Genomic DNA, 26,588 nt, shown 5'->3' with positions numbered 1-26,588 from the left:
CCAAGAAAAAAAAAGAAAGAAAAAAAAGAAAAAAAGAAACTTCCACTTGCCAGAGAGCTAAATGGAGGACTAAGTCTAGTAGCACTGTTTCCATCCCAGTGTCTTCTGGAATAAAGGACCAACGCCCTTTTGAGCCCCCAGCCCTCCATTTTGGTGAGTATGTTGCTCTAGATGCTTTCACTTACCCTTCTCTCTGTTTAAAAGTAAGGCTCTCTGGTGACAGGGGGCGTCGTAGTGGGGCCTGGAATGTTGCTGTGTGCTGTTGGGGTCTCTGAGGCTCACTTTTCCTTGGGCACCCATGGTTACCTCTGCTGGTTTGGGTGAGACCCCAATCAAGAAGCTAGGCAATGGGCCCAGATAAAACCACACAGGGAAGAATTAAGAGATAGAGACTATTACAAGAAAGACATCAACTTGTACTTACTATTGGACAATGAAATATGCTTCTGGCACGGACTGGCTGGCTGGCTGTGTCTGTGGTCAGGTGACTTGGGGGAATTCTTCGAGAGCACGCCAGCATGCCAGGTTGAGGCCAGGCCTAAGGGCTTGTTTTCAAAACCTACGAAGGATGATTTTGAAATCCTCCTACCTCAGCCTCCCGAAGCCTTTCATACTGTTTGAATTATTAACCAAGGCCATGCAATTATAACAAAAAGTAGAGCCCAAAGAAAACTGGCTTGGAGCACTGGGAACTCAATCACACAGCACTTGGCAACCCAAGGGAGGCATCCGGGCAAGGAGTAAATGCCCAGAAGTGGTTGTTTTGCAAAGCAATTCAGAGAAAGGAGGATTTTTTTTTTCATTGAGCATTTTTTTTTCTTTAGAGTCTTGCTCCTTCGCCAGGCACCAGCCTGGAGTGCAGTGGTGCAATCTTGGCTCACTGCAACCTCTGTCTCCCGGGTTCAAGCAATTCTCCTACCTCAGCCTCCTGAAGCCTTTTATACTGTTTGAATTATTAACCAAGGCCATGCAATTATAACAAAAAGAAATTTGTCGCCCGGTGCGGTGGCTCAAGCCTGTAATCCCAGCACTTTGGGAGGCCGAGGCGGGTGAATCACAAGGTCAAGAGATCAAGACCATCCTGGTCAACATGGTGAAACCCCGTCTCTACTAAAAATACAAAACATTAGCTGGGCATGGTGGCACATGCCTGTAATCCCAGCTACTCAGGAGGCTGAGGCAGGAGAATTGCCTGAACCCAGGAGGCGGAGGTTGCGGTGAGCCAAGATCGTGCCATTGCACTCCAGCCTGGGTAAAAAGAGTGAAACTCCGTCTCAAAAAAAAAAAAAAAGAAAAAAAGAAAGAGAAAAGAAAAAGAAAATAAATTTGTTTACAGTTTTTAATCATTAAAAATGAATTTTTCTTTTCCACTCAGTTCCTACAAGTTCAGATCCTTGGCTTTGCCGGAGGTCAGAGGGAAACGTCATCCCAAAAGGAAGCAGGGGCAGGATTTCCAGTGAAAAGCCTCTTCTTCCAGTCCATGTTACTCTCTCTTGTTCATCATCTGGTAGCTGGCTGGCAGTGGCTTTCTCAGGGTGAGGGCTGAGGTGAGACAACAAGCTGAATGCTGGTTTCCAGGCTGGAATTTGACCACTCTGGGAGCTGGAGCTCAGGTCCATGTGGACTAGGGTGGGGTCATGCTGGCCTGGGTTATCAAAACTCTGTTGGTCAGTCTATCATCTGAAGAGAAGAGGAAGAATGAATGGGGCAGAAGGTAGTGTAGGGAATGGTTATGCCGTGTAGTGGCCCTGAAGAAATGGCATGACGTCTGGTGGTCATTAAGTCATTTCACAAGGAAAGGAATGTACCTGGATGCACACTCAGCTATTAATAAAGTGTGAAATCTGGGACGGAATGTCCCAGCAGAAGTTGGAGGCTGGTAGAGTTGTGTACTCCAAACAATTGGCAGATCAGAGATACTGCTTTAGACCAGAGACCACCAGGGACTTCAATTGTGCCTACAACATCACCCCAAATAGATGCTACATTACTAAGTCAGCTTTTCCATCTCCCACCAAAGAAGCCCCAATATGAGGCTGAGCTCCAAATTTTACAGTTTGGAACATAATAGATACCCTTAAAGAAAGTGTGTCACTGTTCGAGTTTGCAGTGAGCTATGATTTCACCACTGCACTCAAGCCTGGGCAAGAGAGGACCGTGTATCTTAAAAAAAAAAAGTGTCCGGGTGAGGTGGCTCACACCTGTAATCCCAACGCTTTGGGAGGCCTAGGCAGGTGGATCATGAGGTCAGGAGATCAAAACCATCCTGGCCATGGTGAAACCCCATCTCTACCAAAATACAAAAAATTAGCTGTATCTGGTAGTGTGTGGTGTGTGCCTGTATTTGTAGTCCCAGCTACTCAGGAGGCTGAGGCAGGGGAATCACCTGAATCTGGGAGATGAAGGTTGCAGTGAGCTGAGATCGTGCCACTGCACTCCAGCCTGGTGAAAAAGCAAGACTCCATCTCAAAAAAAAAAAAAAGAAAAAAAGAAATGTATCAAGGGTTCAGAGTCTTTTATTCAGCTGTCTTAATCTCCGTGCTACTTGGAATTGTTTCATCACAGCAAAACTCAGTCTTGAGTGGCATGGAAGAGTGTTGTCTAAATATCCAACTTTTTTTCAGGGTTTCAGAATGCACAGTCTCTGTTCCCCATACATCGCTGTCAGATTTACTAGCATCAGCCAATGTCTACCTCCTAATTTGCCATTTGCCACTTTTTTCCTATCCCAAGTACTCAGCAACTAGAGTGAGTGTTGGAGAGACCCTTCCCCCAAATTGCTGGTCCCTCTTCCCTCAGTGGTCCCAATCTTGACACAGACAGCAGAACAGTGTTAGATGGGCGCCCCTGCACTACATATATCTGGCTCCCATTTATTTATACAGAACATTTATTTCATAAAAGTTGTAGACTATCATCCACAACTGACAAACTTTAAAAAGCCACACACATCCAAATGGTTTTAAGCTATATTTAATCAGTGTTGCTGCTAGTGTCATGGTTCTTTTCAGACACTTTACTCCAGGAATCTATAGTTTGCTTCTATTATCCTCTGCAGACAGCACATGCTGGTGCTGTGACTGGATCATAACGTTTGCCATGATGCAACCTGCTGCCATCAGAACTGCAGTATGTTACTGACAAGGTCAACATAGTGGGCATCAGGGGGTGGCTTCCTCTGACTCCCAGGCTGCAGGAACTTCTTAATTGTAGGGATGTTGCTGATTCTTGTTTTAAATGCCTGAAATGAGAAACAGTAACATCAGGGCCTCAATTGTAGTCACAACCTTTAAGAAAAATCTCAACTTTGTCATGAGCTGAGGGTGCTTAGACTTCAGTTTGTGGAGCCCAGTGTGTTGAATCTATATCAATCCCTCAACAAGTGTTTGCTGGATATTCCTGGGTTGGGTAATAATACAATTGCTGACATGTTTAACATGAGTTACATTATCTTACTAAAAAGTCACAATCAGGCAGTACATATCCCTAAAATATTCATATTATTATTAGTATTTTTTTAGATGGAGTCTCATTCTGGTGCCCAGGCTGGCATGCAGTGGCACAGTCTTGGCTCACTGCAATCTCCACCTGCTGTGTTCAAGCGATTCTCCCACCTCTGCCTCCCAAGTAGCTGTGATTACAGGTATATGTCACCATACCTGGCTAATTTTTGTATTTTTAGTAGAGACAGGGTCTCACCGTGTTGACCAGGCTAGTCTTGAACTCCTGACCTCTAGTGATCCACCTGCCTTAGCCTCTCAAAGTGCTGGGATTACAGGCATGAGCGACTGTGCCCAGTTATATTCATATTCTTGGCCTATCAATTCTTGTTTTAGGAATTATTATAAAGGAATAAGTAAGGGTGTGAGCAAAGAAATATCTATAAGAGGCTGAGTGTGGTGGCTCATGTCTGTAATCCTAGCACTTTGGGAGGCTGAGGTGGGAGAATTGTTTGAGCTCAGGAGTTCAAGACCAGCCCAGACAACACAGTGAGACCCCCATCTCTACAAACAATTTTTTTTTTTTAAAGAAATAGCTATAAGAATGTTAACAGGGGCCAGGTGCAGTGGCTCTCCCCTGTTATCCCAGCACTTTGGGAGGCGAAGGTAGGTGGATCACAGTGTCAGGATTTTTAGACCAGCCTGGCCAAAATGGTGAAACCCTGTCTTTACTAAAAATACAAAAATTAGCCAGGCATGGTGGCATGTACCTGTAATCCCAGCTACTCAGGAAGCTGAGGCAGAAGAATCGCTTGAATCCAGGAGGTGGAGGTTGCAGTGAGCCAAGATCACACCATTGTACTCCAGCCTGGGCAACAAAGCAAGACTCTGCCCCCCCACAAAAAAAAAAAAAAAATTTGTTTAATGTTAACATGGTAAAAATTAGAAAGAACCTATGTTTCTAGAAAAGGAGACTGGTTATATAAATTATGGTTCTTCTCTACAAGGAGTATAAACTAGTAATTTAAAAATGCTTTTATGTAAGAGGAAAGAGGAAGGTCCTTGTATTATAAAGTAAAGATCTCTAAAATGCACTGTTTATCAATAATTTTTAAAAGCCTGGGGCAGAACAGAATATACACAATTTTCTGTTTTGTGCAAGAAAGTTGGGAGTGGCAAAGAATATGACTATATATTCTGATTTGCTTTTATCTGCAAAAATAACAACATTGGAAATTATACATAGGATGCCAATAAAAGTGATTATGGAAGCAGGATGGTGGGAGGGAAGAGGTGAGAACGAGACTTCCAAATGTATGTTCTTTTTACATAGCTCTGTTTTTTTGTTTTTTTTTTTTTTTTTTTTTTTTTTTGAGATGAGGTCACTATGTTGCCCAGGCTGGAGTACAGTGGTGTGATCTTGGCTCACTGCAACCTCCACCTGCTGGATTCAAGTGATTCTACTGTCTCAGCCTTCTGAATAGCTGGGATTACATGTGAACACCACCACACCTGGATAATTTTTTATATTTTTAGTAGAGACACGGTGTTACCATGTTGGCCAGGCTGGTCTGAAACTCTTGACTTCTAGTGATCTGCCCACCTCAGCCTCTTGAAGTACTGGGATTACAGGCGTGATCCATCATGCCTGGCCATACCTCTGATTCTTTTTAAGAAGATGTGATTCTATTGATTAATGAAAATAAAATAGTATACTATTGCAGAAGAATATTTATTGACCTATAAATATTTAATGATAATTGAAAAGAATGTTAAATGCAGACCACAAAACAATCTTTAGTATAACCCTATTTGGAGGGAAAATGCAAAATAATAAGCCAGGAAATCTCATGCAAATAACATTTGGCTGGTGAGATTATAGGTCTTTTTTCTTTTATTCTCTTCTCTCTTTTGTGTTTTTTGTTTGTTTGTTTGTTTGTTTTTGGTGACAGAGTCTCACTCTGTCACCCAGGCTATAGTGCAGTGGTGCGATCTCTGCTCACTGAAACCTTCACCTCCCGGGTTCAAGCGATTCTCCTGCCTCAGTCTCCTGAGTAGCTGGAATTACAGGCATGCGCCACCACACCTGGCTAATTTTTGTATTTTTTAGTAGAGATGTGGTTTCACCATGTTGGGCAGACTGGTCTTGAACTCCTGACCTCAGGTGATCTGCCCAACTCAGTCTCCTAAACTGCTGGGATTATAGCCTCCTAAAGTGCTGGGATTACTGGCCAATGCACCTGGCCAGTCTTTTTTCTTTTCTTCTTTTGGTTTACACAAATGTCTAATGTAGCTACATGAACTTGCATTTCTTTTATAATAAGAAAAATTGTTAATTCTTAAACCACAAGATCTGTGGTTACCTATTAGATAAAATGTTTCTCAGGAATTGGAGCAGAGGCCGGGTAAGGTCTGGCAGGAGCAGAATTCTGTTGAGGGCTGGGGCAGTGCAAAGGCTGGCAGTGCCCCCTAAGCAGATGCTCTGAGCAATGGAGGAACTACGTGGGGCCCCAGCACCAGGGGGACTAAAAGCTGGCAGGGCTGTCTGGTAGGACCTGGAGGGAGGAGCATCAAAGACAGACTTGTCAGCTTTGCTTTGTTCGGATGAAAAGTTTTAAAAGCACTAAAAACAGGAAAGTTCTAAATGTCCATGCTAGACATCAAAATAATGAATTCTTTTCCCCCCTCATAAAGTTTTATTTCCTAGAAGATCCTGTAAATAAGCAAGAGAAAAATAACCAAAATGAAGAAAAGAATGATTTTTAAAACGGTGTTCTCGGCCTGGGAATGGTGGCTTACACCTGCAATCCCAACATTTCAAGAGGCCACAGCCAGGGAACTGCTTGAGGCTAGGAGTTAGAGGCCAGCCTGGGTAACATAGAGAAACATCCATCTCTAAAAAAAAAAAAAAAAAAAAAAAAAAAAACCAGGCATGGTGGCATACACCTGATGAGGTGGGAGGATCGCTTGAGCCCAAGAGGTGAAATCTGCAGTGAGCCATGATGGTGCCATTGCACTCCAACCTGGGCAGCAGAGTGAGACCCTGTCTCAAAAAAAAACAAACAACAACAAAACCCACCACACACACACACACACACACACACACACACACACACACCAGTGTTCTTGAGCATCTTTTGATTGGCCTAGAGGCACCTTTTGCTTCAGTCTTTGTTCATTTTTTTCTGTATTTTGTGTGGATGTTAATACACTACCTTTAGCAGAGGGAAGTCAGAAAGAACAGAAGCACTGAGTTCTTCCACCATTAAAATAGCTTCTAACAGCTGTATGTCTGCCCAGCTGAATTTGTTGCCAACAAGAAAATCCTCTCCATGTTCTTTCAAAATCTACAGAAAGAAAAATCATAAAGAATATCAGATGGCAGTAAAAAACCATTTTGTGTGGCCAAACACTTAAGAAGAACATGAAGGCTTTGTGCTGATTAGATTTAACGAAGAATCTTAAAAAAAAGAATCTCTAGTGCTGGCAAGAATAGGATGAAAGCAACACTCTAACACATGCTATAAACTGGCATAATTTTGGTGGGAAATTTTTCAGTGATTGTCAAGGCCTTTTGGGTGGTGAAATGCTGGCACTGGACTCCTGTTACAAACCTGGAGGTGGCTATGTAAAATTGTATCCACCAGTACAGAGAGACACAAAAGTTACAACTAGCTGAAGCCTGGTGGCTATCCCACCAATAGAAACAAGTGACCAATGTGATCCCAGAAGTCCAAATCAGAACCACATGGAAAGCTAATTTTTCACTATCCAGTGAAGAGTGAATATTTAGAAATCTCTCAGGTGCATCTTTGAGTAGCAGATGCATTAAATTGAGTTTACTCCATAAATAAGGAGCGAAGGTAAATTCAGGTGCTATGTCTCTTGCTGTGATACATGCAAGAAGAAAAATTAATATTAGTGTGGATGGGGAAAAATCTCCAGAATTAGTGAATTCTATAGTATCTTACATAAGGCAAAGATAAACACTTGATGGGCTATATCAAATAAATGAAATGGGACTTCTGCTAAAGATAAATTCACAATTAAAAATTACACAGCATATAACGAAATCCAAGTCTTTTATGAGACAGAGGCAACAGACCTATAGAAAAGGAGAATTTTGAGCCACAGAGCCAAAAATAAGAGTTGATTCTGTAAAGGCTTAAAAATGCTTTTAAGTGTTCAATGAGGTAATAAAAGGGTGTCGTGGGTGAGCAACGACTATCTGGGCTGGTGTCATAAAGTTACTTAAAGGATAAAAACAAGGACAAAAAGAAAAATTGATTTATTATTCCCCTTTGAAGATACTAGATAATTCATTGTTTTTAAGCAGTCAATCAAGTGTTTGTCCTCTTTTCCTATAAAAAATACAAACCAGGCCGGGCGCGGTGGCTCAAGCCTGTAATCCCAGCACTTTGGGAGGCCGAGGCGGGTGGATCACGAGGTCGAGAGATCGAGACCATCCTGGTCAACATGGTGAAACACCGTCTCTACTAAAAATACAAAAAACTAGCTGGGCGTGGTGGTGCGTGCCTGTAATCCCAGCTACTCAGGAGGCTGAGGCAGGAGAATTGCCTGAACCCAGGAGGCGGAGGTTGCGGTGAGCCGAGATCGCGCCATTGCACTCCAGCCTGGGTAACAAGAGCGAAACTCCGTCTCAAAAAAAAAAAAAAAAAAAAAATACAAACCAGAGCAGTCAAATATCTTATGAGGGGAAGATTCTTCTTATAAAAACTATTCAAGCTAGTAAATGAAAAGGGACTGGCAAGGTTAGGACATCACCATGTGGCATCTACTCATAAATTGATGTATCTAGGCACTGATCATCAATTGCATGAATATCCTAAGAGCAACAACCAATTTGTTTGCCGATGACCTACACAGCACCACCTGTGAAACAATCCAGCCAAAAGAATTGAGCCTGACCCTGATCAAGCTTCTACTTCTAACTTCCAATTGATAGGAAGCCAGGAGTATGCGGCAGTGAGTAAAAGCCAGACCACAGGAAACTCTAGGATGCAAGATAAACACAAGAGGAAAAAAGGGAAGAGAGAGAACTCAAATAATCATCACTTATCTTAAACAAAAGGCATGTTGTCTTTGGATAATCTAGAGCTTGCTTATCTAGTACTCTAAAGCACTGATCGAATAATTCATTATAATTTAGTCAGTAACAAGTTGTTCTTTTCCAAGGCCAAGACTGAGGACATATGCATACAATTCTTTCATCTGGCAGAACCTTATGAAACCTTGTGCTAACAAGTGTTAGCGTTTTCCATGTTGCCAGATGTATTATGAGGACATTTGTTATTAGTATTTACTCTAAAATGACCACAAATTTTCCCTTTAAGAGACTTTGTCTTACGGAGGGGATGTGGTGGCTCGTGCCTGTAAATCCCTGCACTTCGGGAGGCCGAGGTGGGTGGATTGCTTGAGGTCAGGAGTTCGAGACCAGGAGTTCGAGACTGAGGTCAACATGGTAAAACCCCGTGTCTATAAAGGTACAAAAATTAGCTAGGCGTGGTGACACACACCTGTAGTTCCAGCTGCTCGGTAGGCTGAGGCAGGAGAATTTGTTGAACCTGGGAGGCAGAGGTTGCAGTGAGCCGAGATCACACCACTGCACTCAAGCCTGGGCAACAGATTGAAACTGTCTTAAAAAAGACAGAGAGAGAGAGAGAGAGAGAGAGAGAGAGAGAGAGAGAGAGAGAGACTTTGTCTTTTGATTGAGATACAATTAGCCTCTATTATTAGACCTAAAAAAATAACCTGACACAACTAAAGTCCAAGACATCACACCTTGGGCTGATGTCTTAATTTAAAAGTCAGAACAGAAATGCTGTATACTTTCATTGTACTTGGCATATTCCAACTTTATTTTGTTGGGGGTTCCATAATTTTACCTGTAATTTGTTCTAGAATCCTTTTTAAAGTTTTGATTTGGATCAGTAAAGCTCTAACATGGCCTTTGATTGTATTTTCAGGTATTCACTCTTGAAATATTCTCAGAAACAAAAAATGTCTAAGCCCTGTATCCCTGAAGCCTACCTTTTCAAAGACAGGGAAGTATCGGGTTTTCGCTTTCTGGAGGATGGAAGCAAGGGTCTCCTGTTTTTCCTCAGGGCGTTGGAAGGGGGCCAGCATTATCATTGCCATCAGGTCCAGGGTGCCATCAACGTACATGTCAATCCTGATAAAACAACCATTTGACCCTCAGGCAGACAGGAGCTTTTGAGTACAGGGTTCCTAGTCCAACACTTCTCTGGTATAGATAGATGAAGGAGCAAATGATTTTTATTTTTCCTCTTAAGCTTCCACTCTCATAAATGATTTCTAGCACCAGAACCAGCCAAGTGCCCAGGATATAGCAGTCTCTAGAAATGTTTATTGTATAAAAGGATGTATGAAAGAATTCTTTAATGCCCATAAGTTGAAATCTGCCATAAACAAATAATTGATTATCATGACTTTAAAAACTAAACTCAATGCAGTTTATTAAAACTACAAAACAATTAGTACAGAACATCCTCGCTTATTTAGAGAAGATAGATAATTTAATAGGTCTTCTCTTGACTTGGTAACAGAGAAAGAAAAGTTCAATTTCCTAGTCAGGTCAAACAGATGTATTTCTTTCCCTTTAAAGTTTTCCTTGCATTGCCAAGCACTAAATAAATAAATAAACAAACAAATCATAGTATTTATATTGTCATTATTTACTGGCCTATTAGTACATTCATGCTGTGCTAGTTATCTCTTCAAGGATGTCTTTGTATTCCCCATTACATGCTAATTGCTTAATGAATTTGTTTTAATGGTCTTCTGAGGTCTTTGTCTTTCTTTCTTTTTTTTGTTTTATTTATTTATTTATTTATTTTTTGAGATGAAGTTTTGCTCTTGTTACCCAGGCTGGAGTGCAATGACGCGATCTCGGCTCACCGCAACCTCCGCCTCCTGGGTTCAGGCAATTCTCCTGCCTCAGCCTCCTGAGTAGCTGGGATTATAGGCACGCACCACCATGCCCAGCTAATTTTTTGTATTTTTAGTAGAGACGGGGTTTCACCATGTTGACCAGGATGGTCTCGATCTCTTGACCTCGTGATCCTCCTGCCTCAGCCTCCCAAAGTGCTGGGATTACAGGCTTGAGCCACCGCGCCCAGCCTGTCTTTCTTTTTAACAGCATACAAAGAATAATAGAACCAGGCTCAGTGGCGTATCTATGGCTCAACTATATAGCTCAACCATACGGGAGGCTGAGATGGGAGGATTGCCTGAGCCCAGCAGTTTGAGTCTGGCCTGGGCAACATAGTGAAACCCCATCTCATTTGAAAAAAAAAAAAAAAAAAAAGGCCTGGCATGGTGGCTCACACCTGTAATCCCAATACTTTGGGAGGCCAAAATGGGTGGAATCACTTGAGGCCAGGAGTTTGAGACCAGTCTGGCCAACATGGTGAAACCTGTCTCTACTAAAAATACAAAAATCAGCAAGGCGTAGTGGTGCATGTCTACAGTCCCAGCTACTTGAGAGAGTGAGGCAGGAAAATCACTTGAACCCAGGAGGCAGAGGTTGCAATGAGCTGAGATCACACTACTACACTGCAGCCTGGGCAACAGAGTTTGACTCTGCCTCAAAAAAAAAAAAAGAAAGAAAGAAAAGAAAAAAAGAAAAAAATTAATAATATCCTATGTGAATGACAAATAATTTTTCTTTCATGTTAGTATCACCTAGCCCACTTGCTTTAGTCTACTATAGTTTATGGCTAACCCAAAGAAAAATAACATTAACAACACCATCTCAGGATGCATCTCAGAAAAAACCATGGAGATTTTTAAAGACCAATTAAAAACTTTGCATCAAAACAATAGGAAACAGACTGCATTTGCGCATTAGTATTTATTTACAAAAGGATGATATTCACGCACTGTTTGACATTGCTTCTCTTGCCATATGGCTTCAAAATTACAGGTTGGAATGACTGTAATTCATTTTAAATGAATAACTGTAAATCATTTTAAAGATGAAGCTATGGGAAAGCTGGGGTGAGCTGCTACTTGTTATGGACCTTGCTCATTCCTATGTTCTTTCTCCTTTTTCTGAACAGTTGAGCCTGGGCTTCTCCCACCGAGTCTTCTCTGTATACTGACCACCCCCACTGTGTCCATGCTTATGGTAATGACTGTTTACGGACCTCTGAAAAGACCCCATGACCCCAAATGCAGGCAAGAGTTTATAGTTGCAAGTCTTTGTTTTGTCTTAAGTCTAGTTATTTTTAATGAAATTAAACTATCCCAGTGAATAATTACCCAATCATTTTCTGCCAGGCCTGGCACAGTGCACAGTGCAGCATAGGAGTGTATAGTTGCAAGTCTTTGTTTTGTCTTAAGTCTAGTTATTTCTTATGAAATTAAACTATCCCGGTGAATAATTACCCAATCATTTTCTGCCAGGCCTGGCACAGTGCACGGCGCACAGCACAGCATAGATGTTCATGGAATACAGAGGCCAAAAAATGGCCAAAAACCTTCGCCCTCCTGTATTTGTGATGAAACGTGGCAGCTCCTTCCATCAACAGATGGGGTCTATTTCCCAGTCTATTCATGGCTTCCTTTAATGAGTGGAATGAGGTAGAAATGATGAGGTGCCAGTTCTGAACACAGAACTTAGGAAGCCTGTGTGCTTCCACTCTCTTTCTCAGAACTCTGCCTCATTGCCATGAGAACAAGCTCAGAATGAGAGGATGAGAAACGCATGGTCCATTCATATCCCAGTTGATAGTCAGCCAACAACCACAACCAGAGCTGCCCAGCTAACTACAGACATGAGTGAGTGCAGCCTAGAAAAGTCAAGCTTGGCCCAGATAGGCCACCCAGATGCTTGTTCACCCATAAACAGATGAGCAATAACAAATGCTTGCTGATTCAAATCACTGTGTTTCAAGGTGATATGTTTTAGAGCATTATTTACAGTCAATAGATCATTGATACAATGCTCGATGTGTGTGTGATGAATCAATCATTTCCACCTTCATGTAGAATAGCTTAGCAGTTTATTTTCTAAGAACGTATTTTGTTAGGAGTGGAGAGAGAACATGAGAAGTTGAATGCAGCCTTCAGTGAACTATGAGTAGTATACTGAAAAGGAGGAGTGTAGTTAATAAGTGGAGTTACTTATTAAGAATAAGTACAAGGTGGCCGGACGTGGTGGCTCACGCCTATAATTCCAGCACTTTGGGAGACCAAGGCAGGTGGATCGCTTGAGGCCAGGAGTTCTAAACCAGCCTGGCCAACATAGCATAACCTGTCTCTACTAAAAATGCAAAAATCAACTGGACATGGTGGCGCACACCTGTGGTCCCAGCTACTCAGGAGGCTGACACATGAGAATTGCTTGAACCAAGGAGGCGGTGGTTGCAGTGAGCTGAGATCATGCCACTGCACTCCATCCTGGGCAACAGAGTGCTACTCTGTCTCAAAAAAAAAAAAAAAAAAAAAAAGAAATGAGTAAGTACAAGGCATGCCAGGTCTAGCAAGCCATTTTCCCTTTGTTCCATTTGTCATTTTTCCTCGATCCAGGCTGAAAGGTACACCTGAATCAGGTCTCCGTTGATGGAGAACTGAAAAAGCTTGGCTCAGAATCAAGTAGAGGCATGAACACTATGGTACCTGACTCTTTCCTTCAGGTCCTTCCCATAGAAGTTGAACTTCGCAGCAAGATAGCTGAGGATGGCTCTAGTCTGTGTGAGCATCATTCCATCCACTTCAACCAAAGGCACTTGGCCGAAAAGCAGGCGTCCCTCTGTGGTTTGAGCAAAGAGAGGTTAAGATACCATTGTTCAGTGGTTGCAGTAAATCTAAGGATGATTCGTTTCTATCTGTGATTCTTAGATTTGATCTAAAGTGATGAATTAAAGACCACAGTTGTTGAGGAGATGGCTACCACCTGCTTCATGTAAAATCTGAGATGCGTTTGGCAGTCTCATATGTTTTGGTGTGATGGTTAACATAATTATTTAAGATTTTCCATGTTTACTATAACTATGTTATAGTTTAAGTGCTTCTGGTTCTCAGTTGAAAGAGTTGACTGGGTGCAGCAGCTCACACCTGTAATTTCAGCACTTTGGGAGGCTGAGGTGGGCGGATCACTTGTGGTCAGGAGTTTGAGAGATCAGCCTGGCCAACATGGTGAGTGGTTGGGCGGTGCGGGGGTGGGGGGGTTGGGGGGTGGGAGGATTCTTAAAGGATTCTTCAGTGAGAGGGGGAGAATTAAACCAAATTAGCGCTGACACATACAATTTTCATTCGATCTTCTTAACCGAGGTCACCATCATGACCTATTTGATAAGAGTTTCTGAAGACTAATCGGAGTGGCCTTTGCTGACGCAAATTAAGCTGTGTGTCAGGGACATGGTGAACAGTTAATCAGTGTTAGCAGTCATGCTATGTGCTTGCCTTTTCTAATAGTAGCCATTCTAGAGCTCCATCTCTTTTACTAAAACAAATACTTCCTGAAGCAGGTTTCCATTTTTCTCTAATAAGATAATATTGAATAAATCGGGGCTTACCCTTCTGCAACTTTTCATACTGTTCTCTTGTTTCAAGAAATTCTTCTTCAAACTAAAAAAAAGATAAAGAGACATTATTACAACTTTAAAGGCCTCAAGAATTCAGAGATTTTGTTTTTTCTTCATTTTTTTTTTTTTTTTGTTGCTCCCATTCCTTTTTCCTTTTCTTCACCTAAGTTCTTCCCTCCTTCTAAACTCATGTCCTGTCTCCAAATTTCTCGATGATTTTTTTCCCTTCTCTTTCTTCTTCCTCTTCTGTTATTCTCCCTTCCTATAAGGACAAGTCAAATTTCTCTTTAATGCTCATATATTCAAAGAAAGGAAGCCAAAGACCACGACTCAGGTGAGGTTTATTTCATGATTTATTGATGATGTTTCTGAAACTTTTGTGAGAAACACTGATATTTTTTCATCCCCCTAAACCTTCGGATGTGGTTGAGCAATGTAAGGGAGATATCCCTAAAAGGTTATAGAGAAAAACAAACAAAGTAATGAGTCCTAGCTCTAGAGGAGATGGCATTCAGATAGGGAAAAGGAAGCCCACACTTGCATAAAACAATTCCAAGGCACTTGTGAAAAATCAATGGAAAAGTCATTGTGGAGGGAATTCGGAGTTAAGGAAAGATCCCATGGGGTAGATCTTTTAGGGAGGAGTTAAAGAGTTTAGCCAGATTGCAGCTGGGCCCAACATTCCTGATGGCAGCCATGAGTATTACAGGACTGGGTTCTGGAGGCAGAGCTGAAAGACGCCAGAAAATCAGCCCGTCCCAATGGAGAGAACGAGGCACATGTGGGTCGCCTCTCTTTGTCTTGTGATCCATGAAAATCTTTTCAACCCCTGTGAAGCTTGCAGAACACCACCTCCCCCAACAGCTCGCAAATTATCCCCAATCCTATGATTCCCTCCCTCACCTCTTGCAAAGGAAGACAATTGGAAAGGAAAATATAGATACAGCTGGAGGCACCATTCTGAAGCTTGAAGGGGAAAGGAGACCACTTCATTCGCACCCAGATTACCATCCTTCCCCATCCCAGTGAGGAACCAACCTCCACTCCAGCTGCAGCCAGCAGCCAGCGGACGGACTCCATCCTGCCCCTGCCATGAAAGTAGTAGAGCTTGGGTTTGGCTGCCATGATTCCTGCCATGGCTTAGAGTTTTCTAAAAGACTAAAAAAAAAAAAAAAAAAAAAAAAAAAAAAAATTAAACAATTTACTGACAAGCCATATGGTATGTCCCTATTTATAATAATTCCAAAACAGGTAAAGCAAAACTATTGTTGAAGGATGCATACATAGGAGGTAAAAAATGAAAAATAGCAAGAAAATAATTACCAAGGAAGCAGGATAATGGTTACTTCCAGTGAGGAGAATGGGGTTGCTATTGGGGAGGAGCATTTAAGGTTTCTAGGATGCCAACAATGTTCCATTTCATAAGCAGAATTCGTGGTCTTTATAGTTAGTCTTAAAAGTGCACATAAACGCATTTGCACCCTACTCTACAGATGCTCTAGCTCACAATTTAAGAAAAAGGAAAGAACAAATAATGTATATTGTTTTGTTTTTTAAACTCAGACCATATTTTTCCTCTGCTGGAAACACTAAAAAACAACACAGAAGACTTTTGTGACCCCAAAATATGTGGGGGTTTCTCCCCACTGGCAAGCAAGCAATTAATTCTGCAGCAGACACCAGCTGAGTGTCCTCCAATTTAATGCCGACACTATCTACCTGGAGATAGCATCAGATCCCCGAGAGTGAGGGCTCTGTCCTCAAACTGCCTCCCTTTCAGACACCAGTCATAGGGCCTCCAGAACTTCTGACCAATCAGCTTCAAGTTGGGATTCCCACAGCCTCCTCTTTGGGTTTTAATTAATTTGCTGGAGCTTCTCACAGAACACAAAAAAACCCTAAGTGTACCAGTTTATTAAAAGGCTATCACCAATGATATAGATGAAGAGACACATAGGGTGAGGTGCAGGAAGAGACAAGGAGCTTCCACGTCCTCCCCAGGCGTGCCACCCTCCAGGAACCTTTACCGGTTCAGCTGTCCACAAACCCCTGGAATCCCGTCCTGGTTTTTTATTGGGCTTCATTACGTAGGCATGATTGATTAAGCCATAGTCCTTCTTCCCTATAGAGGTTGGGCGTTGGGGCTGAAAGTCCCAACCCCTTAACCTCGTATTTGTCTTTCTTTTTTTTTTTTTTTTTTTTTTTAGTTTTAAAATGTCCACTTTATTCCATGTAACACTTAACCATGTATCATTTACATCTGAAGAAGAGATGGCCCCTGAGACTGATCTATAGTAAAACACTCTAAGAAATGCAGTCCAATTTTATACATTTCCAGGCATCCCTAGACAAGTGTGTCACAATGCACAATGCCGAAATATAGGTATCGTATTTGTCTTTCTAGCTGACCAGCTCCATCCTGCAGCATCGGTCAATATTAGCATACAGAAGACAGCACTGTGGAGTTCCAAGAATTTAGGAGTTGTATGTTGAGAAATACTAAGTTTATGAATATTGATGACTACTGAGTGTATGATAGAATATGTAGTTTGTTAGGAAGAACGATGGCAAGGAAAACACCCCCCAAGTGGAAAACCACTTGGGGCATTCCAAGGTGGCAGGACAATGTATAAATATCATACACCAGTTAAACAATTCTTGGAAATATCTGACCCTGCCCCTGTGGCTCCCTCGTGGAGAATACCTTTTAGTTTGTCTGTAATCAGTAGTAAGCGGGTAACAACTGCCTACCTAGCATATTTTTGCGTTATGAGAAAATACAGAACACCTGTTTGTTAATAATACTCACCTGTTCCTAGAGAATACATGGCTCAGAATCTGCTCGGGGCCTTCAGCCTCGAATGCTGTCAGCCCCTGAGGCTCTCAGTTTGTAAGGCGGCTGGCCCTTCCCCCACCATAAACCCACTTTGCTGTTCTGAGTGTCTGCCTCTCATTGCCTTCAGTGCTGCCTGGGTGGGGGTCTCTCTGACCGAGCTGGTACTCGGTAGTTGCATGTCAGAAAAGCGGAAGAACACCAAATACACGTATTTCACAATACCACAGTCCACCCTCCCCCACCTTTGAAACCCAATCTTATATTAAAAGAACATAAAACTCAAAAAGTATTGCCACATTACTAGACTCCCATTCAATCAGTAATAATTAGTCTAGCCCATCATATTGTACTAATGTCCCCAGAGTGAGGTCACTCAGGTTTGCAGGCTTCCTTCCATTCAGTTCCAAAAGTAGGAGCAAACAGAGCTTCACCCTTTCAGACATCCGTTATAATTGAGCTATGAGACCCGTCATCTCTCGCTCTGAGCCCCTTTCAAGGTGTTAGTGCAATGTTGGATTTCTCTCCATTTATAACCCACCTATTCATTCCTTTATGCTCAGGTACTCCCCCCCCCCCCCCTCTGTTAATAACTAAGCTTTTTCACCTTTGGGAGGAACATTAGAATCACCACTGTGACCATCGCCTCAGATAGGTGAGAAGGTGGTTTTTGAGGTGCTTTGGAAAACACAGAACAAATTGTAGTCATTATACAAGTATACTCTTCCCTTGGCAAAAAATACATAGGCATGTCACTGAAATGGGGGTTAGTTGCCACGTGTAGAGTCCAATCAAACAAGAGCGAGATCTGATACCAAAAAAGGTGAACTTATTCCTCACTTTGGGGCAGGAAGCACGCACTTTTTTAAGGTAAGGGAGGAAATGAGCAAGGGCAGGGAAGGGTCCTGCTAGTGTGGCGTCTTACCTATTAGACAGCTGAATTGGCCACTTCTGGGGCAGAAGCAAGTTGTAAAAGTGGCCAAGTGCGCATGATGTGTCCTCCTGGTGGATAAAAGTTCCAAGGCAATCCCTAGAGGTGAAAGTTCTGTGGTGGATACGCTTTGGTCTACAAACTGTCAACACCCAGGAGAGCTCTGTCTTGAAGCACACAGTTAGAAGAACTTGCCCTGAAGGAACGTCTGGTCAAGTGGGAGTGAAAGGTTATATTTGCATTTCTAAAGGGCTAAGCAGGAAATGGAGAGCCCAAGGCAAAGAACAAAGAAAGAGAGAAAAAGAGATAATTAAACCACCAGGTGGGGTGGCGCGGTGGCTCACATCTACCTAGTAATCCTAGCACTTGAGGAGAACTAGGCGGGTGGATCACAAGGTCAGGAGTTTGAGACCAGCCTGGCCAACGAGGTGAAACCCTGTCTCTACTGAAAATACAAAAATTAACCCCGGAGTGGTGGGTGCTCCTGTAATCCCAGCTATTCAGGATGCTGAGGGAGGAGAATCGCTTGAACCCGAGGGGTGGAGATTGTGTAGCAGGAAAGGATCTCCTGAACAACGAATACCATAGGAAAGAGTTTATTTGAACGGGCGCCTGAGCATAATTTGTCCAAAGTTCAACTCATCTAACAAAGGAAGGTTCTGCCTTTATATAGGCCTATACTTTAGATATTACAGGTGGAAGAATCTTAGGTTTATAGCTTTAGAAATCACATATGAAAAGGGTCTCGGTTTACAGCTTCAGGACTCACATATGAAAGGGTTCTGGTTCATAGTTTTAGGACTCACATGTGAAAAGATTTCTGTTTACAGTTTCAGGAATCACATATGAAAGGGTTCTGGTTTACAGTTTTAGGACTCACACGTGAAAAGGTTACAGTTTCAGGAATCACATATGAAACGGTTCTGGTTTGCAGTTTCAGGACTCACACGTGAAAAGGTTTCTGGTTTGATCTTGTTTTACGTAAAAATGGTACCTTCTGGAAAGTTTCCCCAAGACCAAGCTTGCCACCTACAGGAAGGTGAAACAGGAGGCGCCAGTTGGTCAGCCTTTTCTTCTATTGAAGTGCAGTGTGATAGTCAAAGGGGAAGTTGATTTGAGATGGCTGGGTCTCCCTCTTCCCTTGCAGTGAGCCAAGATCGCACCACTGCACTCCAGCCTGGGTGACAGAGCAAGACTCTGTCTCAAAAACAAATAAATGTAATAATAATGACAATAATAATTAAACCACCTCTGGAAAAGTGAAGACACTTGGTTACAGTCATACCAGCATCCTCCCCACACCCTCTTCACCAGATCAAACAGAAAAACCTAGTGGGACACTCCTTTAGTCCCACTCATGTTGAGTGTGAGCTCACACTTGTGAAGACATGTAAGCCAGCCCTTCATGTCTTTATTTCCTTGTTTTAGACAACCAATGTTTTAATTGCCCCTTCTACTTCTCAGATTCTTACTCTTACATTATTATGGGCTGTACAGTACGTTCCTTGGTCTGGAGAAATGACTCTAGCCATCCAAATCCATGCAATATTTTCCATTTTTTTTTTTTTAAATGGCACTCTGAGTATTTTCGTCTTCCACTGAATAACCAAAGCCCACTCCAGGGTTAGTATTTTTTCTTGTCAAGACCCATTTGTAGCCCACCAGGGCTACTAGCATCAGTCTCCCTTAGCTGTGTCCAGGGCCTTCCCACCAGGGAATCTGCTCCATAGCCATCAACAGTCTCTGCCTCTCTTGCTGATAAACAGAACAGTTCTCATTAGCACTGTGTGCCTGAGAGGGTAGAAGAAGAACATGTCTAGATTCAGCCCATCTCTGCACTGCTACAGTACCACCATACCACTCATTTCTTGGACCCAGGTAGGTGGCTACCTCAAGGGAACATATAGCAATATCTGTTTGTCAATTCCAGCACCTTCCAAACCCGGAAGGGAGTTCTTCTAATGGGCATTGACTTGCTCTACTTGAGTGCACCCCTCACATTCCACAGGGCCACGCTCCATATGAGCATCCTTTTCATCGTCCTGGTTTCCATTGCAGTCTTGCCAGTGTGTATGGCTAGGCCATTGGTCACTGCTTGTGAGTCAGTAAAAACCAAACACAGAGGCTTCCACCACTGTTCAATTCTTCCATCACTGTTAGGAAAACAGCAGGCAATCAGCCCACTGGGCTGATCCGTTTTTATCTTCTTGGGTCAAAATAGCAGCCTTCCAAACAGATGTTGCCCATTCACCTTGAAACTGCCATCCACAAACCGAGCCATTCTCTGTTGGCCAGCTGAGAGGTGTTTATAGGGCACTTAATCCAGCAGCTCCTTACACAGTTTGAGTCAGTCCTAAGGGAATAGAAGCTTCCTGTTTGTGGGTACCTCCTTCTTGCATTCTACAGGTAGCATGATCTTGTATAAATCATTTCCATTTTGTTATGGAACTCTTTTGGGCCCTGCCATCTCCATTAGAATGTTTTATGTCTCTGTCACCCAAGATAGCATGAGTATTTCAGATGGCAAGACCACTGTATAACTTCCAGTCATAGGGGTAGCTTCAGTTAACATTCCATAGTACGGCAGTAAATTTCAAGAGAAATTCTCTAGCCCAAAGTCCCAGTAGTCATTGTTGAGAGGTGCCCACAGGTTTTCATCGTAAGTCCCAGGAAATGTTCCACATAGGATTATCAAATGAAGAATATGTCCCTACCAGCACTCTAGATTCTACTCTGTACTGTGTGGGCTTGGGCAATCAGACTGGTTCCCATTTAGCATGTCCAATTAATATTGTGTGAGGGGTGGATGCCTTCTGTATTATAGTACTAGGCAGGGCAAACATTTCCCAGTCAGATATAATGTCCATTCCCATAATATAGTCAGGTAAAAAAGATGCAACCATTTCACACAAAGCATGTTCAAACACACCAACTTTCTAATTTGATCAACCCTTACAATCTCATGCCAAGCCAAAAGCCACCTCCTCTCCCTGGATTCTACATTGCAAAATTCTGAGGAGGTGGCAGACTCCTGGAAGGCAGGCTCAGGTCATGTTTCATTCATCCCTCTGTGCTATATTGCACAGCAGCTGTGCAATATATGTGGTGGATACTGCTAATCTACTACTTTGGGATACTAGCTTCTAAACTTGATGATATTCCTGTGTTCATTTTTTTCTTTCAATATGAACATTTATTGAGCTCCATTTGTTTATTTATTTGTTTATTTATTTATTTATTTATTTGAGGCATAGTACCACGCTGTTACACAGGCTGAAGTGCAGTGGCATGACCTTGGCTCACTGCAACCTCTGCCTCCTGGGTTCAATGATTCTCAAGCCTCAGCATCCCGAGTAGCTGGGATTATAGGGGTGTACCACCACAATCGGCTAATTTTTGTATTTTTAGTAAAGATGGGGTTTCGCCATGTTGGCCAGGCTGGCCTTGAACTCCTGGCCTCAAGCAACTCGCCCGCCTCAGCCTCCCAAAGTGCTGGAATTACAGGCATAAGCCACTGACCCTGGCTGAGCTATAGATAAAGTACTAGGTTAGGTACTCTGGGCATGAAAGATAAATAAGATGTAGTTTCTGCCATCAAAAACATCCAGACTACTATAAGGTAAGTCAGAATGAAGTAAGTGTTTAGTAAAGGTACGATATGGTATTAAGAATTGAACAGAGCCTTTCTGAATGAGTACAAATAGATATAAATTTGTTTTTCTGACCTGTCATCCTTCTCTTCCTCATGGCATTATAAGCCAAGGCCTTAAACCAGGTCCTTTAATCCTTTATCCTTGACCTCTAATGAATTTCAACAAAGATTAGGTTAAACTACAGCTTGGTAATACAGAAAACCAAGTTTGTTTATGCTTCAAAAAATAAACCCAATTACTCTGATTGTTTAAATGTAAACTGTCCAAGCTTAAAAGAACAGGTGCAACTGAAATATATACCCCATCTGTGGGAAATGGAGAAACAGGGAACACAGGAGCAGTGCTTTCTGGATTTCATCCAAAATGCAAACACTCTGAGAACTCTGCTGCTGGAAGGTCCAGAGCCTTAGAAGCTAAGATACTCAAGCCCATTTCTTCACTCTGGTTTTTCTGATGCTGATATTGGCCAACAGGTGTGTCCTCACATGGGTCTTATGAAGTTGGAAATTAAGTCTCATCTCTCAGCGCTTGGAAACTTCACCTGTGTACAGCTTCACCTGAGATGAGCAAGCTGTGGGGATGCATTCCCCCACCCACAGCCCTCAGTACATATTTAAGGTGGGCTGAGCAGAAAGCAGTGAAGACAGTGTGATAACCTTTGGCTAGCTGGAGAATAGCCTTTGATTTAAAGAAAAACAGACCAAGATCTTTTAGGAAATGTGGAAGAACACATTCACCCTAACACATTAATCTGAGTTAGGCTCTGGGTACTGGAAAAAAGACCTGGGTTCAAATCTCAGCTCTCTCTCATGTGAGCAGGTTTCTTAATCTCCCTGAGCCTCAGTTTCCTTATTTGTGCAATGAGGCTAATAGTGCTTAATTCATTTGGTTATGAGGTTGAAATGAGATAATGTGTACAAACTGTTGAACATAGTAAAGACTAAAAAAAAATGCCGCATACATACACAAACATCTCTAGATTGCAGCAACATTCACGTGTAAGAAAAGCAGCCAAACTTGCTTCTGATAGAAGTGCAGGGCATTCTCTGAAAGTGTGATTTTGAACGAGCAGCAGTGGTGCCTGGCAGCCTGTTAGGATTGCAGGATCTCAGTCCCTGAGCCAGGCCTACTAAGTTGGAGCCTGCGTTTTTAACACCATCTGCTGGAGATTCATATGTATATGAAAATTAAATTTGAGAAGCTGGGCTAGAGTCAAAACCAATAACCTGCCTCTGAGGCTCAGTGTGCAGCCCTGAATTATTCTTCCCAGGGGCTGCTGGGCAGGCATATATTGCAGTATGTTTAAAAGGGCAGCTGAATAAATAAAGTACTGGAGTTTTATGTGCCTATGAATGGAGAAAGGAGAGGGAAGACTGGAGAATTAGAAATTCTTCATGTTAGATCATCTACATTAACCCTCTTTTAAGAGAAGAACACCTAGAATTTAAGGTCTCCCTTCTTTTTTTCCCCACCTTGAGAAACAAGCATTTGTGTTTCTCAAGGTGCGGGAGGTCAGGGCAGTCCAGCCTACTAACCAGTACCTCTTGTAGTCTACCCACCTTGGCCAGCTGGACAAGGAAGGATTGGAAACAGCAATACATAGGCCCCTTCCTCCCTGCCCCCATCCAAGGTGAATTCCCAGGGAGCCAGAGCCTGATCAGTAAGGAGAAAGAATTCAGCAAAGGACAGAGGCCAAGAAAGGAAGGAAGAAACAGAGCCACCAGGGAGACACTCTTGGAGAGATCCCTCAGCCCTTCACTCTCAGTGGGGAGGGCAAAGCACCCCAAATGCAGCCCCACAAGAGGAACTAAGCAGGGGTATACTCATGTCAAAAATCTTGTATGTAGGAGTGGGAGGTGAGGGTGTCCAAAGTCAAGAAGAAACTCCCTCCAGAGTCAGTCCTGGCCCAAGGATGCTGGTTCAGCCTCCAAGCCTTTGTCTCCAAACCAAGTTCATAACCAGAGAGCAGCCTCTGACATGCCCAGATTCAGGGAATGGATGTGAAAGAACAAGGGGCCAATTGATTATTTAAGATCTGTCTTGTGGCAACTTCCAAGTCCAGTGGAAGTCCAGCCTTCAGCTGCTGAGGTCTCATGTGCCTTCCTTAATCTATACAGCACTTGATCATGGGGGCATTGCACTCCACCACCAACACGCCGTAGGGGACACGATCCTGAGCCCTGCTCCTCAACAGTAACCAAGCTGAGGAGGGAGCAGCTCCCCTCAGAGCTGCCCCACCCAGCACTGGGCCCAACCAGGGACATGATGTCCCAGCTGGCAAGACCCCCCTTTGATTCCCAAATTTGACAATGTACCAAATGTGTAGGTTCCAGCCCTGAGGGAGGGTTAGAAAGAGATGTCAGTTTCCTCAAATACAAAATGAGGAATTGGTTAGAAATCAGATCATCTCCTTAGTTTCTTTCAGTTGTAATCATCTTTTTTTTTTTTTTTCTTTTTGAGACAGGGTCTTGCTCTGTTGCCCAAGCTGCAGTGCGGTGATGTGATCATGGCTCACTGCACCCTTAACCTCCTGGGTTCAAGGGATCCTCCCATCTCAGCCTCCCAAGTAGCTGGGACCATAGGTGTGTGCCACCACACTTGGTTAATTTGCTATTTCTTGTAAAGTTGGGGTCTCCCTGTATTGCTCTGATTGGTCTTGAACTCCTGGGCTCAAGCCATCCTCCTGCCCTGGCCTCCCAAAGTGCTAAGATTACAGGTGTGAGCCATCACACCTGGCCTTCAAGGGTCTTTATGATCTTGTTTCCCCTCCTGTGCATTCATACTTTGCCCTATGCTCTTACCTACTGAATATAGCTTGGAAAGGCAGCCAATCTCTTTGCAGTGACATTCTACTGACAATGTTAACAGTCATTCTGGATTATCGAGACAAAATAAGCATGTTTTTCTCAATTATTTGGTTAGGCAAAAGCAGGTTATTAGCAAGTTTTCTGGATAATAAAAATTATAAGGAGCTAATCTAGAAGACTGCCAGTTTTAGCAATATTTTGGGCCAGAATATAAGATATCAATTCTAAATCTGTTATCAATAGAAATATCCTTAACATTTACTTGAGCTTCACTATTTGTTCAGAATGGCCTATCTGCCTCACAACTAGCAGGTAAGAATTTGTCACTGGAACTAAAAACTCTCCTGGCTAGCCCTGAATTTAAATTTGCTGGTTTAGAAAGATGTCGTATCATTTTTGCTTTAAGTGTATAACACAACAGAGAAAGAATATTTTGAAGTTGGAAGATAATGTTAGTAATATAACCAAGGTTTCCAGTATAGCTTTAAAGTATAGCTTTATTGTAGTGTCAGTATAACTTCAAAGTTACAGTGATTATAAATTATTTATCTCTGTTTTTCTGACATATGACATGTTAGCAAAAGACTGAACAACTTGGATTTGACATGTTACCAGCAAACACGGTCTCCTACATAGAACCAGCCCTTCCAAAACAGATCTCAAGTATTTACATGGCACTTTACACAAACAACCAAACAATATTACTGTGGAGGAGGTGATGGTCACTTATGTTGTAAAATGATTAAGGAGGGAGGTCTATTGCAAGCTTGTATAATAAGTATCTTCTCCAGAGAGCCCTGTATTTCATTTTCAGAAACTAAATTTCCTTTCAGTTAGGCTCTAATGAATTGATTCATGTTTCCAAAATTCACAAGACATTGACTTATAACTCCAAGACTTATAAACGTATTTAGACGAAAAATATATCTGAGTCAAGAAAAAGACTTTTATCTACCCAAGTTTTTGAAACTTCTTGGAGAATAAACAAAGTGAGCCACCACATGGCAGCTCATTGCTGTTGGAAGACTGGGACGAGTCCTAGAAAAATTTGTGTCAGAACTTTGAGTTCTCATCTTGGCATATTTCCCTGGGGAGGTAGAACCCTGTAGGAAGACCCCAGGGTCAGATCATTTGAATTAAATCTTCCAAGCATACATGGAGTAGATCTGTAGGTGCAGGAAGACTTAGTTTACCCATTAGACACCATGGCACAATGCGGCTGGAACCTATGTCCTTTTCAACTGGGTACAAAATTCTCTGACATTTGCTTGTTGTGGAAAAAATGCAGTGGTCCAAATAATAAATATTTTTAAATTCCGCTAAACATTATGTCAACCAATCAACTGAAACACCACTTCTTACTTATTTTTGAAATTATATTTAATGTGTGATGTAGGTGGGATATTTTAATATGTCTGATATTATATATATATTATGCATACACAATAAAAACTTTCAAAAGTCCTTGTCTACTATTACATTTTCTCTTTTTCATTTACATTAACTACTCTGCAGAAAACAATATCTGTGTATTTTATTCGATAGATGCAGGCTTGGAAATAATAAGCATTAAATTAACCACAACATTAAAATGGTTGCTGAGTATAAGTTGAAAATTGGGCAGCAAAATATTATAACTATCCAACCAGGCCCCAAAAAGAGTATATAAGAATTTCACCACTCACCTTATCTCTTCGAGACTCTTGTCTCCAGGGTGCTGGGGGGAGATTAAGTGAGGGTTTATAACCCTCTCCTTTCCTGTTGAAAGCTCCACCCACTCAAAGGATCAACCGACAGTCATTCCAATTTGGGTCACACCTCTGGGGTTTCACTTTACGTTTTTTAAAATTTAAATATTTTTGTTTTGTTTTGAGAAGGAGTTTCGCTCTTGTTACCCAGGCTGGAGTGCAATGGCGCGATCTCGGCTCACCACAACCTCCGCCTCCTGGGTTCAGGCAATTCTCCTGCCTCAGCCTCCTGAGTAGCTGGGATTACAGGCACATGCCACCATGCCCAGCTAATTTTTTGTATTTTTATAGAGACGGGGTTTCACCATGTTGACCAGGATGGTCTCGATCTCTTGACCTCGTGATCCACCCGCCTCGGCCTCCCAAAGTGTTGGGATTACAGGCGTGAGCCACCGTGCCTGGCCTAAAATGTAAATGTTTTATAGCACATTGAGTTAACCAAGTAAGGAGAAAGTAATACTCGCCCGGCTCATTCAACAATTGTTTGCTGAGTACCCTTTTCTGCCAGGTATTGTTTTAGGATTTGGCTCTACAAAAATGGGTATGACAGCGTGACTGCACTTGTGGTGCTTACGTTCTAGAGGAGGAAGACAACCAGTACATAG

The 26,588-nt window shown here is 42.4% G+C and overlaps 1 protein-coding gene across 2 annotated transcripts; it reads right to left on the bottom strand.

Annotated features, from left to right (window-relative positions):
- Nucleotides 1-2,615: 2,615 nt before the first annotated feature.
- On the bottom strand, nt 2,616-26,004 carry LOC101048833 (glutathione S-transferase A4-like). 2 transcript variants are annotated; one of them, XM_003926389.2, is made up of 7 exons: nt 25,921-26,004; nt 15,050-15,169; nt 14,003-14,054; nt 13,104-13,236; nt 9,492-9,633; nt 6,656-6,787; nt 2,616-3,241 (listed from the first exon to the last, which is right to left on the bottom strand). In XM_003926389.2, exons 2-7 carry the CDS (start codon nt 15,146-15,148, stop codon nt 3,119-3,121), a joined length of 681 nt encoding a protein of 226 aa, XP_003926438.2. In that variant the 5' UTR covers nt 15,149-15,169; nt 25,921-26,004; the 3' UTR covers nt 2,616-3,118. The 2 variants fall into 2 exon arrangements, with proteins under 2 accessions (XP_003926438.2, XP_074254307.1); XM_074398206.1 differs by having other exon boundaries at nt 17,770-25,968.
- Between the last annotated feature and the right edge of the window lie 584 nt (nt 26,005-26,588).

Source organism: Saimiri boliviensis, chromosome 4 (assembly GCF_048565385.1).
Source record: "Saimiri boliviensis isolate mSaiBol1 chromosome 4, mSaiBol1.pri, whole genome shotgun sequence".
Taxonomy (NCBI): domain Eukaryota; kingdom Metazoa; phylum Chordata; class Mammalia; order Primates; family Cebidae; genus Saimiri; species Saimiri boliviensis.
Note: the sequence above shows the minus strand (reverse complement) of the source record. Positions and strands in the feature narration are given on the sequence as shown.

Excerpts from the sequence above, each read along its gene's own strand:
- LOC101048833 (XM_003926389.2), bottom strand. The coding sequence starts at position 15,148 with ATGGCAGGAATCATGGCAGCCAAACCCAAGCTCTACTACTTTCATGGC. Across the intron at positions 14,055-15,049 it reads TGGCTGCAGCTGGAGTGGAG|TTTGAAGAAGAATTTCTTGA; the intron begins GTTGGTTCCTCA and ends TCTTTTTTTTAG. Across the intron at positions 13,237-14,002 it reads GTATGAAAAGTTGCAGAAGG|AGGGACGCCTGCTTTTCGGC; the intron begins GTAAGCCCCGAT and ends CTCAAACCACAG.